The 13,833-nt window shown below is 44.0% G+C and overlaps 1 protein-coding gene across 4 annotated transcripts in view; it reads left to right on the forward strand.

Moving 5' to 3' along the window:
* The window catches only part of PATJ (PATJ crumbs cell polarity complex component), a 240,147-nt gene that overhangs the window by 177,292 nt on the left and 49,022 nt on the right, over window positions 1–13,833 (forward strand). For all 4 annotated transcript variants that reach the window (XM_069738164.1, XM_069738165.1, XM_069738166.1 and 1 more), the window contains one exon: window positions 1,152–1,243. In XM_069738164.1, coding sequence (XP_069594265.1) covers window positions 1,152–1,243 — 92 coding nt within the window. The remainder of the gene's footprint in view (window positions 1–1,151; window positions 1,244–13,833) is intronic.

Raw genomic sequence — 13,833 nt, forward strand, 5'->3', positions numbered from 1 at the left:
ACCATTGTATCCAGTCTAGACAATCTCCAGTAAGACGTCCTAGTCTCCTGCACCGATACATTGTAGTGAAGTTCCGACCTGAGAGATGTTTGCGGCGCACTGAATCCTCACTATTGGGACTGGTCAGGTTTCTGCATCTGGATATAAACTTGCAGGTTTCTTTTCACTGATCTCAAGAAGAGACCTTAAAATCCTGCAGCTTGTACAGCCACTTCTTCGCTAAGCACAGGCAGCATGATTTGGGGTTCCAAAAGTCCTAGAAGAATTGGTGATGAAACTTTTTTTTTTTTAATGAAATCTAAGGAGGTTTTTTCTTATGTGATAACTAGTGGCATTGCTGTATAGGTCAAAGAACAACAATATAAATGAGACCTGTCTTGTAGTAATCTGACGTGCCAGCGATGAGAAATCAAGCTTTGAAGCCGCATGCAAATTAGCCTGGAAGGGCATTAAAGGCGTGTCCATACAAAGAGTGCATCTGCACATCCCCATTGCACTTCCAGGCTAATTTGCATGTGGCTTCATGGCTTTATTACTCAGCTGGAACTTTGGATTGTTGTACTAGGATCAGTACAAAAATGTCCCGAAAGTTTCCCTTTAAGCAAAGTTGCTTTACCAGGGCAGTTCCTTAGGACCCCATAGTAAAAAAAAAAAAAATCAAGACCGAGCCCCTCACAAGGTTTTTTATGGAAATCTGAACTACTGTGGCACATTGTGCTCAGCTGGAAACTTGACATTGATGGGCCCAGTGCAAAATCTTCTACAGAGCCCCCAACTATCACCAGACCTTAATAGTGTTAGTTTTCCATATGGGCCAAAGAAACCGTTTGGGCCCCCTAATTTTCAGGACTCGGGTGTGACAGCAACCCCTGCACCCTCTATAGTTATTTTTCTGATTGTAACTGATAGGTTTGGTAAAAATTGTGCTTCTTTTCGGTTTTCCCTTTTTTTTTTTTTTTTACATTGGACAAAGACCATTGTTTTCCTAATCTTTCAAGTACAAAGAAACGTGTCAGCCACACTCGACCCTCAGAGATGCACGGCTCTGAAGCAATGCTCTGCTGCAGCTCATTAAGCCATATACACTGTGACTATGAAGCCTGACCTAGCGAACTCTCAATGCATTTCTATTTTTATATATTTTTTTCTAGCTAAATAACCAGATTCTATTCGGAAAAAGTCACCAAAATGCATCAGCAGTTATCAAGTCTGCGCCCAGCAAAGTGAAGTTGGTGCTGATCAGGTGAGATTTTATGGGAATAATTTACAGCTTAACGTATAACTGTTCAAAATTTAACATGGGAGCAACTTTTTTTTTGTTCAAATAAATTTTTATTAAGAATAACAAGACAATTAACATGTTACATTCACATTTTCAATACAGAGTATTTTCCCCCCCCTCCCCCTTCAAACAACCCCCTTCAATCCCAAGGTCCCCCCACCCCCGCCCCACAAAGCAGCTCATCTTGTTAATTACTTCCATCATTAAAGGTACCTTCACACATAACGATATCGTTAACGATATCGTTGCTATTTGTGACGTAGCAACGATATCGTTAATGAAATCGTTGTGTGACAGCGACCAACTATCAGGCCCCTGCTGGGAGATCGTTGGTCGCTGAATAAAGTCCAGAACTTTATTTCGTCGCTGGACTCCTCCTGACATCGCTGGATCGGCGTGTGTGACACCGATCCAGCGATGTCTTCACTGGTAACCAGGGTAAACATCGGGTAACTAAGCGCAGGGCCGCGCTTAGTAACCCGATGTTTACCCTGGTTACCATCCTAAAAGTAAAAAAAAACAAACACTACATACTTACCTACAGCCGTCTGTCCTCCAGCGCTGTGCTCTGCTCTCCTCCTGCACTGGCTGTGAGCGTCGGTCAGCCGGAAAGCAGAGCGGTGACGTCACCGCTCTGCTTTCCGGCTCACAGTCAGTACAGGAGGAGAGCAGAGAAGCAGAGCGCAGCGCTGGAGGACAGACAGCGGTAGGTAAGTATCTAGTGTTTGTTTTTTTTACTTTTAGCATGGTATCCAGGGTAAACATCGGGTTACTAAGCGCGGCCCTGCGCTTAATTACCCGATGTTTACCCTGGTTACCGGCATCGTTGGTCGCTGGAGAGCGGTCTGTGTGACGGCTCTCCAGCGACCAAACAGCGACGCTGCAGCGATCCGGATCGTTGTCGGTATCGCTGCAGCGTCGCTTAATGTGAAGGGGCCTTAAGACAATAGAGTATCTAATCCCTCAACCAATCGTATAAGCCACACTTTACATTACTATCTCATAGCAATCCATGGAGACCACATTTTATTGAACGTTTCAGTTTTCCCTCTCTTCTTATAAATCCCCTTTTCCAGTGTCCGGCCCTGTTTCACATACTGGAGGAATTCTCCTCTTGACGGCGGCTCTTCCCTAATCCAATTTCGAGCTATTACCTTCCTAGCCATGTATAGCAATCTGGCTATAGCTATCTTTAGGTGTTTATCCACCCCAATCTCATCCACGCATCCCAACAAACAGACAACTGGATCCCTTGGCACCGTGCATCCATACGCACCTTCCATACGACTCAAAACTACCACCCAGAAGGCAGCCAACCTCGGACATGTCCACATCATATGGAAAATATCTGCATCCGTAGACCTACACCTCGGACATTCAGAGTCATTACGCAATCCTGCCTTATATAGCACCATTGGAGACTTATAAACTCTGTGTATCACATAGAGCTGTGACAATCTATACGGTTCACTCAGCGACAGTCTTGGGACCCATTCCAACACCGACTCCCAAGTCTCGTTATCCATTGGGCCCAGATCCCTTTCCCATTTAGCTCTTGCCATTATTGGAAACCCCAATAGGAAAGTGTGCAACAGATCCCTATACAGCGTAGATATGACTCCTCCAGTCATCCCATCATTACACACATACTCCAGTACTATATCCCTTTGAATCCTAACATGGGAGCAACTTTATTAAATGCAGATACATCAACAACATGAAGGAGCATTTATAGTGGGAGCTTTGAATAGAAGGTGGCAGGGAAGGAACATAGTGACATTGTAAAAAGCAATCTGTCAGACTCAGACTTGAATTTAGTGTTTCCAATTGCAAAGTGACCACTAACAATGGATATGCTGCTGGTGTGCAGTGGCTTAATGTTCTAGACCCTTGTAATTGGAGGTTTGGCAATCCTGTCCCCAGGGTCCAGTGGTTTCATGCATGGTGCAATGATCCATGGTGTCCAGTGGTTTAATGTATGGTGCAATGGACCCCAGCACCCAGTGGTTTAATATACGGTGTAACGGACCCCGGCGCCCAGTGGTATAATGTACGGTGCAATGATCAATGTTGTCCAGTGGTTTAATGGATGGTGCAACGGACCCTGGCATTCAGTGATTTAATGTATGGTGCAACAATCCACAGTGTCCAGTGGTTTAATGCATGGTGTAACGGACCCGGTCGTCCAGTGTTATAATGTATGGTGCAATGGACCCTGGTATTCAGTGGTTTGATGCATGGTGCAATGATCCTCAGCATCCAGTGGTTTGATGCATGGTGCAACGATCCTCAGCGTCCAGTAGTTTGATGCATGGTGCAATCATCCTCAGCATCCAGTCGTTTGATGCATGGTGCAACGATCCTCAGCATCCAGTGGTTTGATGCATGGCGCAACGATCCTCTCATCCTCAGCATCCAGTGGTTTGAGGCATGATGTAACTGACCCGGTCGTCCAGTGGTATAATGTATGGTGCAATGGACCCTGGTGTTCAATGGTTTGATACATGGTGCAACGATCCTCAGCGTCCAGTGGTTTGATGCACGGTGCAATGATCCTCAGCGTCCAGTGGTTTGATGCACGGTGCAGTGATCCTCATCATCCAGTGGTTTGATGCATGGTGCAATGATCCTCAGCGTCCAGTGGTTTGATGCACGGTGCAACAATCCTCAGCATCCAGTGGTTTGAGGCATGGTGTAACGGACCCCGTCATCCAGTGATATAATGTATGGTGCAATGGACCCTGGTCTTCAATGGTTTGATGCATGGTGCAATGATCCTCAGCGTCCAGTGGTTTGATGCACGGTGCAACAATCCTCAGCATCCAGTGGTTTGAGGCATGGTGTAACGGACCCCGTCATCCAGTGATATAATGTATGGTGCAATGGACCCTGGTCTTCAATGGTTTAATTCATGGTGCAACGATCCTCAGCATCCAGTGGTTTGAGGCATGATGTAACGATCCTCAGTGGCCAGTGGTTTGAGGCACGGTGCATCGATCCTCAGCATCTAGTGGTTTGAGGCATGGTGCAATGATCTTCAGCGTCCAGTGGTTTGAGGCATGGTGCAACGATCCTCAGCATCCAGTGGTTTGAGGCATGGTGCATCGATCCTCAGCGTCCAGTGGTTTGAGGCACTGTGCAATGATCCATGGTGTCTAGCGGTTTGCCGCATGGTGCAACTTTCAGGTCTCAGCCCCTCTCCACCTTCTGCGCACCTTGTGCCGTGTACACACCATCATTTCCTCCCTCTGGAAAGAACACTTTACAATAACAGGATCCAAAACCCCAGAAAAGATCTCACTGCAAACTTTAATTCCATTAACTATAAAATTACTTTATGGGCAAAGTATAAGAAATGAAAGAATTGAAAGAATTCTGTGTTTTCCTAAGAACTTTATCCTTATTGTGCTCTGAGATTTCATATTAGGACGTCAAGCTGCGAAAGATCAAAAGACCTAATTTGGCATTTAAGTAAGCGCCTTAGTCAGCAGAACATTTGCATATCTTAGCGGTGTTCGCTTTGTATCGGCCCTGAGAAGACGTTCTGTGATAGAGGGGAGAATTATTAAATTAAAGGCGGATGATAACTCTTTTAGAGTAGACTTCTTGGAGGGGGTCCTTTCGACAACCAAGCCTCCTTCCCTCTTAAATTCTTCTTAAGGTGGATTTTGTGCTATTGGCCTAAGTAGTCAGTAATCCACCTCCTTTCTTATTACATTGTTCCCTTATCCTTTCCTCTTGCTTTACACTGCATCTCTGCTTTATTTGAAAAGTCATGGCCATTACTTCAGTGTTGGCTGTGGTTCAACCTCTAGGACGTAGTGTTATCCTCTTCTAAGTTCTCACTTGATTGGTAGCATGATGCAGTTTTTTGCACAGCGGGATGAATACTAGTTTCTTCATTCCCGGGATCGGTGTGGGTCACAGAGGTCAGATCCCCCCCTAATCATAAAGTGAAGCTTATCCAATATGCCATAAAAGAAATAGAACACCCCTTTAAATATATTATCTATTGGCATCCAAGATATTGTATAATCCACCTCTAGATCTCCTCTCCACCATGCTTTACACTGCAGCTTGGCTTTTCAAGCTGGAGCTGGTATTTATGCTCAGGGGTATTGGTAAGGAACACAAAAAATCCCCAAAACTATGAAGATTATTATTGGATCATTCCTAATGGGAAGGAACAATAGATTCTATGAATTGATGTTTATGCCATTCCTTAACACTGAGAATAACGCTGTATTGGGGAATTGCTATTTATGCAGTTCTTTAATATTTTGCTATAAATTAATAAGAGAGGTCATTTAGAGGGGGCATTAGATTATAGGCGACATATCTGGAATCGCACAGGACAGTTGTCAGACTAATGGGATTTTACTCTCTTCTTTGGTCCTTCTCTGGGACATTAGTATTCTTATTATATCTATGGATTTCTGCCTCCAGAAGAGTTTATGAAGGAGCTGAACCTTCCTTCCTAATTGTCTCCGAAAGGTTTTGTGGCAGGGAAATTATTAGAACGGAGCGAGCGTGCTGAAGTAGCTGGATGTCTTGCATGTCCTTGCCTTCAGGTCAGAAGATGTTAGTGTTTCTCACCTGCCCGCATTCTCCACCATTTTTTTTTATTATTGGAAGTTGTGTTAAAGAATAAATCCACTTCCAAACAATTACATTAGTGTAGATTTTTTTATGTATTTACTAGTGCACATTTATACCACTTCTATGACCTTTGACCTTTTATCATTTGCATAAAAGGTAAATTGACTTCAGAGCCATAGATCGTTTTCTTCTCCATTCACACCCGAAGAAAAATTACTCTGGCCTCTAGCTGCAGTCAGTGTGCAGTAATCTGCCATCCGCATGACCTACCTGCTCACTGTTTTTTTTTTTTGGTTTTTTTTTGAGCTCCCACAATGCACTGCTGTACTGAAACAGAAAAGCAGCCAATTAAAAAAAAAAATTAAAACGCAAAACAAAAAAATAAATGCAAAGTATTTATTTGGTTGCAGCCATGTAGAGGGGTTTTCTGATTTTTATTTATTTATTTTTTTTTTAATTAAAACAGCCCCCCCTTTGCCATTTGTCTGCATCAGGTATGGAAGATCAGCATCATTCACTTCAACTAACCTGCAATACCAGGCACAGCATATAGACAGGAATGGCACTGTTTGTAGGGGGCAAAAAAACTGCCTTTTGTTTTTTTGTAATTCTGAGCAACCCCTTTAATTCTAGAAATTCGTGATCTTCAGCAGATGAGTAATTTCTGTCTTACAGTATAAAGTTTTAGTTTTTTTTAATTAAGCAGGATTTCTCCTTTTTAAAAGTGGCGTTGATGCGACTCTGGGATGGCGGACTGTTCCGCCGCCGTCCCGGACGTACGCTCGCGCTTGCGGCAGCGGTCTGCTTACAGTGCAGCCTCCTGTAGCTTGCCATTATTCATATCGCTGCTGTCGGCTCGTCATTCTGCACGGCTTCTGATAATAATTTTACAGTCTTTGGTCACAATATGATTTACTGTCCGGCTGTGTTTGATCACGGCAGCATTTTCTCAGCCATGAAATCGCGGCACGTTTTCCCCGTTCTCCATCATCGCTTTCATGTCTGGTAAAGGATGATGTGCTGCCACAATTGTAGTCATGTCTCGCATTGTTACACAATCTGCTGCTGGGTTTAAATCTTCTTCTTCAATATCCGGTGGAATGATCTACTTCTGGGAAAGCTGAGTTACAACCAAAGTGACTGCTATTACACATGCATTATAACCCAGCTTTCCTATGGTTCTGAATGGCCAGCTTCTCTACTTCTCCCATGATTGTATTGCTACATAATTAGGCAGATTTGCCGCTCTGGGGTCAGAGAAAGCGGAGTAACTGCTACCATATTCCGCAATGCTGAATGTGGAACAGGAAATCTTTTTTTTTTAGCTATAAATTCCTCATCTCCCACTATATAGTCAGGATTGCCATAAAACTGGGCTGTAATTACTCGCCTTCATGCTCAGGCGTTGGCTATAATGAAATCCTCGAGGCTTCATCTGCCGCAGAGCGTCAGATTTAATGGAAGACCAAGATACCGATGTGCTGGCTCCACTGCGCTGTACTCCCCACTTATACAGGACTGTGCAAAAGTTTTAGGCTAGTGTGGAAAAAATGATGCAAAGAATGCTTTGGAAAATATAAGTGTTAATAGTTTATTTTTATCAACTAACAAGATGCAAAGTGAACGAGCAAAACAGAAATTTAAATCAGAGTAATGTTTGGTGCTCGGCCGATGCCGCCATCTCTTCTTCTCAGGACTTGTCACTTGCACACTGTTGTTTATGAAGGAACTCGGCAGGAGATTGTCCCAAACATCTTGGAGAACTGACCCCAGATCTTCTGTGTATGAGGCTTGTGCGGATCCTTCTGTCTCTTGTAATTCCCACGACACTGGATGATGTGAGATCAGAGCTCCTTGAAGCCGGATCATCACCCCCCTGGACTCCTCATTCTTAATGACATTGGCTGGATGTTGGGGGTCGTTATCCATCTGCAGAATAAATTTGGAGCCGATTAGACTGCTCCTGATGGTATTAAATGAACGAGAAGTATCTGCCTGGATTTCTCAACATTGAGGACACTGTTAATTCTCACTAAATCCCCAACTCCCTTTGCTAAAATGCTGCCACAAACTTGCAGGACCCCCCACTGTGCGTCACTGCTGCTGCAGACCCTCATTGTTGTCTCCAGCCTTTTAGGAATAAACTGACTTGTGTTACCGGCTCCAAATATTTCAGATTACGATTTATAAGTCCAGAGCGCCGGCTGCCATTTTTCTGCACCCCAGTTCTTATATTTTCATGTGCAGTTGAGTCACTTTGGTCCCTTGTTTCCTTGTCAAAGGTCTGGCTTTTTGAATTCCATGAAGTCATCTTCTGGCCATACATCTCCAAACAGTAGATGATTATAGCTGGGTCCCACTGGTCGCTGACACTCCTGAGTTGATGGCACTGCTGGACATCTTCCGATTTTGGAAAGAAACATGATGTGTTATTCATCTGCTGCACAAAGTTTCCTGGCTGACGACTGCGTCTAATGTCCTTATTTTAGCTCATTTCTTGGTGTTGGTGCTTCTTCAAAAGAGCTTAAACAGCAAATCTTAAAACCCCAGTCTGCTTTGAAATCTTATGATCTTACTCCCTCTCTGTTGTCTATAGAGCTGTTGTTTGCACTCTTTTACACTCTATTTATTTTTTACTTCTTCATGCTTTTTCCATTTTATTCCATTTCTTATGCTCTGTTGTCCTTTCCTTTGCACTCTTATGGTCTGTTTTTAGCTCTCACTTTCTTTCTCTTCAGCTCTATTTCGCTCTCGTGCTGTCACTCTTTTGCATTTTCTCCCTTTCTCGCACTCTCTGTTTGTTCATACAACCAGCAGTAAATTCCAAAACGGCAGATCAGCTGCACATTGCTCCACATCAAACATATCTTATTAATGACTACGCCTTGGGGACTCAATATTTATTTTTTTCAAAGGCCATTAATTCATTTCCAGAGGCAAAACTGTAATAAAGTAATGTTAAGTTGTGTTCATGACTTCAAAGAAACTGACACTTTACTACAAGCTAAAGATCTTCAGCACAGCGATCTCCTGTGATCAGTGCAACCTGCGCAGATCCGGCCCGAGTTCTGCGTCATCCATAGACACGTTGTCAAATTTATTTTCTTTGTTTTTTTTTTTTTTCTTATGGATTTATGAGATCATTGATAAGATTTCTGCAGTAATTCTTTTGTAAGGACCTTAAGGTGCAAAGATAACAGTTGCACTCCTGTAGGATCGCACTCATGCGCCATGGTTAGGGATCCGTCACCAGGCAAAAAGGCTTCAAAAGTCTTAAAAAAAAAAAAATAAATAAATAAAAAAAATAAAAAAGGTAGGACTGACTGTGATACCACAGCCTAACTGTTAGCATATTTTATGCGTTTTTTTTTTGTCGGCAGGACACACCCGCAACATGATCGTGTTCTTCTATGTTCAGTTTTTCCAAAGCTTCTAAGAGCGCTGTCTGGTGACAAATTGCATGGGGGTACACAAGTTATGGTCCTGGAGGGTTAAATGATGCATTAACGTTTTATGTATCAAATATAATTTTGTTATGGAAATGGAGCTGGAATTATATGATTTTAGGGGATTGCAGTGCAGATTGCTTGTGGATCCATATGGAAATGGTGAGCAGAATGGAGGTCACCACTGAACAGAGTTTCTATTCTGCCTGATCCGCTGCAGACATGGGCTCCCGTGAAACAATCTGTATTAGCTAAAGGCCCCCAAATAGATTATAGAAGTCAACTGAATCCGCGATTTTGGCAGAATCAGTCATGTATGGGGGCCGCCCAACTCTCCCCCAACAGATGATGGGAGAAAGGTTTGGCATGTTGAATTTCAATGGTCGGGATAGATGGAAAACAAGTAGGTGGGAAGATGGAATGAACTGCTCCACTGCACCGTAGGTGCACTGAGCTTGGTTTGGACAGTTATTTTGTGCTGACGGTCTGCCTTTGAGGTGCCTCCTGGCTTCTTCTCCTTTATCTGCAGATCTCATACTAAAGGCCCCCCATACACACTAGTTGGCTGGTGTTTGATCCACAACTCGGCCAATACATTTCGAGGTTCAATTAGAATTGGTATTAAACAGTCCTCCATATCACGCTGTTCACATTTTGACATCATGAGACCAAGGCGACACCTAACAATTGATCAGTTATGTCGCCATTGTGAGGTTTCAGGCAGGATGTTCTCAGACAGAAGAGGCCACTGAGCTCAGAGTGTCACAGAGACTGGGAGAGACACAGAAAGGCAGAGAAGTAGAGGTCTTTTGGCCTCGTCCCACACTTATGACCGCTTCATTGCGTTTGATCTGCTTCAGAACTGGATGATGAATGCCACACAACTGCAGACACATGTAAGGGAGGTGGGAGGCATCGGACCCCACCACCAGGCACGGGTGTCGTCATCTTGCATCTACGCTGGACGAGGGACCAGTGGCCTCAGTGCTGTTCACTGATTAAAGGTGATTCAAGCAATAATGGCGCCAACTATGTTTTAGACGCGAAGGAGAACGCTCTGCATCAGCCACTGTTGTCACCAGACAAGGCCTTTTGGTGGAGGTGGTGTTAGTGTCGACAGGTGTCTAGTCAGTACAGAACTGCCCTACACTTAGTGAATGGTAGTGAGACGCCCCCACTACTAGAATAGCATCATTAATCCCTTCATTGTGCCTCTTGCAGGAACAGCACAGGCCTAACGTCCTCTTCATAAACGACAATGCTCCAGCTCATCTAAGCCATCGGGTCAACTTTTATTTTTTTTAATTGCTGAAACCAGGGATTCAAGCTTCAGGAGGCTAATTTGCATATTCCAGGTGCCTTCTGGGAGAAGCGAAGTCTCCCTAAGCTAGAAGATCGTTGGGTACAGCCGGGACCAGCTGCTTCGAAAGCATCACCAAACCAGGGATTGAAGCTTCAGGAGGCTAATTTGCATATTCCAGGTGCCTTCTGGGAGAAGCGAAGTCTCCCTAAGCTAGAAGATCGTTGGGTACAGCCGGGACCAGCTGCTTCGAAAGCATCACCAAACCAGGGATTCAAGCTTCAGGAGGCTAATTTGCATATTCCAGGTGCCTTCTGGGAGAAGCGAAGTCTCCCTAAGCTAGAAGATCGTTGGGTACAGCCGGGACCAGCTGCTTCGAAAGCATCACCAAACCAGGGATTCAAGCTTCAGGAGGCTAATTTGCATATTCCAGGTGCCTTCTGGGAGAAGCGAAGTCTCCCTAAGCTAGAAGATCGTTGGGTACAGCCGGGACCAGCTGCTTCGAAAGCATCACCAAACCAGGGATTCAAGCTTCAGGAGGCTAATTTGCATATTCCAGGTGCCTTCTGGGAGAAGCGAAGTCTCCCTAAGCTAGAAGATCGTTGGGTACAGCCGGGACCAGCTGCTTCGAAAGCATCACCAAACCAGGGATTCAAGCTTCAGGAGGCTAATTTGCATATTCCAGGTGCCTTCTGGGAGAAGCGAAGTCTCCCTAAGCTAGAAGATCGTTGGGTACAGCCGGGACCAGCTGCTTCGAAAGCATCACCAAACCGCGCGCCTTACGGCGCGCAAATTTTTGCCTGTAGGACATTATTGCAAGAGAGCTTGGCTGAGTAGATTACACAAGAAGGAAAACACACAGCAAGTCAGCAGGATCTAGGAGCAACATGGCAGATGTGACAACCTACATGGTGAGCTGCAGCATGTGCTACATGTTCACAGATCGACCAGAAGAAGAATCCAATTTCACCTGTCAGAAGTGTAGACTAGTGGCCCTTTTAGAAGAAAAGGTGCGGGGTCTGGAAGAAAGAATAGCAACTTTGAAACTCATCAAAGAGAATGAAGACTTTCTAGACAGAACAGAAGCATCTCTACTGGTCACAGAAGGTGCAAAAAGTGTCAGAGAACCTCCAAAAGCAGATGAGTGGAAGCATGTGACCAAAAGAAGTAAGAAGACCATGGAGAAATCACCAACCACACAACTGAAGAACCGATATCAAATCTTTGTAGAGGATGAAGATGGCACACCTAAGAATGAAGCAATACCAGCAAGCAAAAAAGAAAAGGGCACACAGCAACAAGTGACAGCAAAAAGTACAGCCAAGAAGCAACGAAGAGTGGTGGTGGTGGGAGACTCACTACTGAGAGGCACCGAAGCAGCCATCTGCAGACCGGACATAACTGCAAGAGAAGTATGCTGCCTTCCAGGTGCGATGATCAAGGATGTGACCGATAGGATACCAAAGCTCTTCAGCTCCAAGGACGTCCACCCATTTCTTCTGATACATGTTGGCACCAATGACACGGCAAGGAAGGACCTACCGACAATCTGCAAGGACTTTGAAGAGTTGGGGAAGAAAGTAAAGGAACTGGATGCACAGGTAGTTTTTTCTTCTATCCTTCCAGTAGACGGGCATGGCACCAGGAGATGGAACAGGATCCTTGATGCAAACAACTGGCTAAGACGATGGTGCAGACAACAAGGATTCGGATTCCTGGACCACGGTGTGAATTACTGGTATGATGGACTCCTCGCCAGAGACGGACTACACCTCAACAAACCTGGGAAACACACATTCGCCAGAAGACTCGCTACACTCATCAGGAGGGCGTTAAACTAGAAGAAGAGGGGACGGGAAGAAAAACATTAGACTCGAACAAAGACGACCCAGGAAAACATACTCAGAAGGGAGGTAAGAACATTTCTAAAACAATCCACAGTGAGGAGATTGGAACAAAACAAAATCCTCTAAACTGCATGCTCGCAAACGCCAGAAGCCTGACAAACAAGATGGAAGAACTAGAAGCAGAAATATCTACAGGTAACTTTGACATAGTGGGAATAACCGAGACATGGTTAGATGAAAGCTATGACTGGGCAGTTAACTTACAGGGTTACAGTCTGTTTAGAAAGGATCGTAAAAATCGGAGAGGAGGAGGGGTTTGTCTCTATGTAAAGTCTTGTCTAAAGTCCACTTTAAGGGAGGATATTAGCGAAGGGAATGAGGATGTCGAGTCCATATGGGTTGAAATTCATGGAGGGAAAAATGGTAACAAAATTCTCATTGGGGTCTGTTACAAACCCCCAAATATAAGAGAAAGCATGGAAAGTCTACTTCTAAAGCAGATAGATGAAGCTGCAACCCATAATGAGGTCCTGGTTATGGGGGACTTTAACTACCCGGATATTAACTGGGAAACAGAAACCTGTGAAACCCATAAAGGCAACAGGTTTCTGCTAATAACCAAGAAAAATTATCTTTCACAATTGGTGCAGAATCCAACCAGAGGAGCAGCACTTTTAGACCTAATACTATCTAATAGACCTGACAGAATAACAAATCTGCAGGTGGTTGGGCATTTAGGAAATAGCGACCACAATATTGTGCAGTTTCACCTGTCTTTCACTAGGGGGACTTGTCAGGGAGTCACAAAAACATTGAACTTTAGGAAGGCAAAGTTTGACCAGCTTAGAGATGCCCTTAATCTGGTAGACTGGGACAATATCCTCAGAAATGAGAATACAGATAATAAATGGGAAATGTTTAAGAACATCCTAAATAGGCAGTGTAAGCGGTTTATACCTTGTGGGAATAAAAGGACTAGAAATAGGAAAAACCCAATGTGGCTAAACAAAGAAGTAAGACAGGCAATTAACAGTAAAAAGAAAGCATTTGCACTACTAAAGCAGGATGGCACCATTGAAGCTCTAAAAAACTATAGGGAGAAAAATACTTTATCTAAAAAACTAATTAAAGCTGCCAAAAAGGAAACAGAGAAGCACATTGCTAAGGAGAGTAAAACTAATCCCAAACTGTTCTTCAACTATATCAATAGTAAAAGAATAAAAACTGAAAATGTAGGCCCCTTAAAAAATAGTGAGGAAAGAATGGTTGTAGATGACGAGGAAAAAGCTAACATATTAAACACCTTCTTCTCCACGGTATTCACGGTGGAAAATGAAATGCTAGGTGAAATCCCAAGAA

Source organism: Ranitomeya imitator, chromosome 8, assembly GCF_032444005.1.
Source record: "Ranitomeya imitator isolate aRanImi1 chromosome 8, aRanImi1.pri, whole genome shotgun sequence".
NCBI classification, from domain to species: domain Eukaryota; kingdom Metazoa; phylum Chordata; class Amphibia; order Anura; family Dendrobatidae; genus Ranitomeya; species Ranitomeya imitator.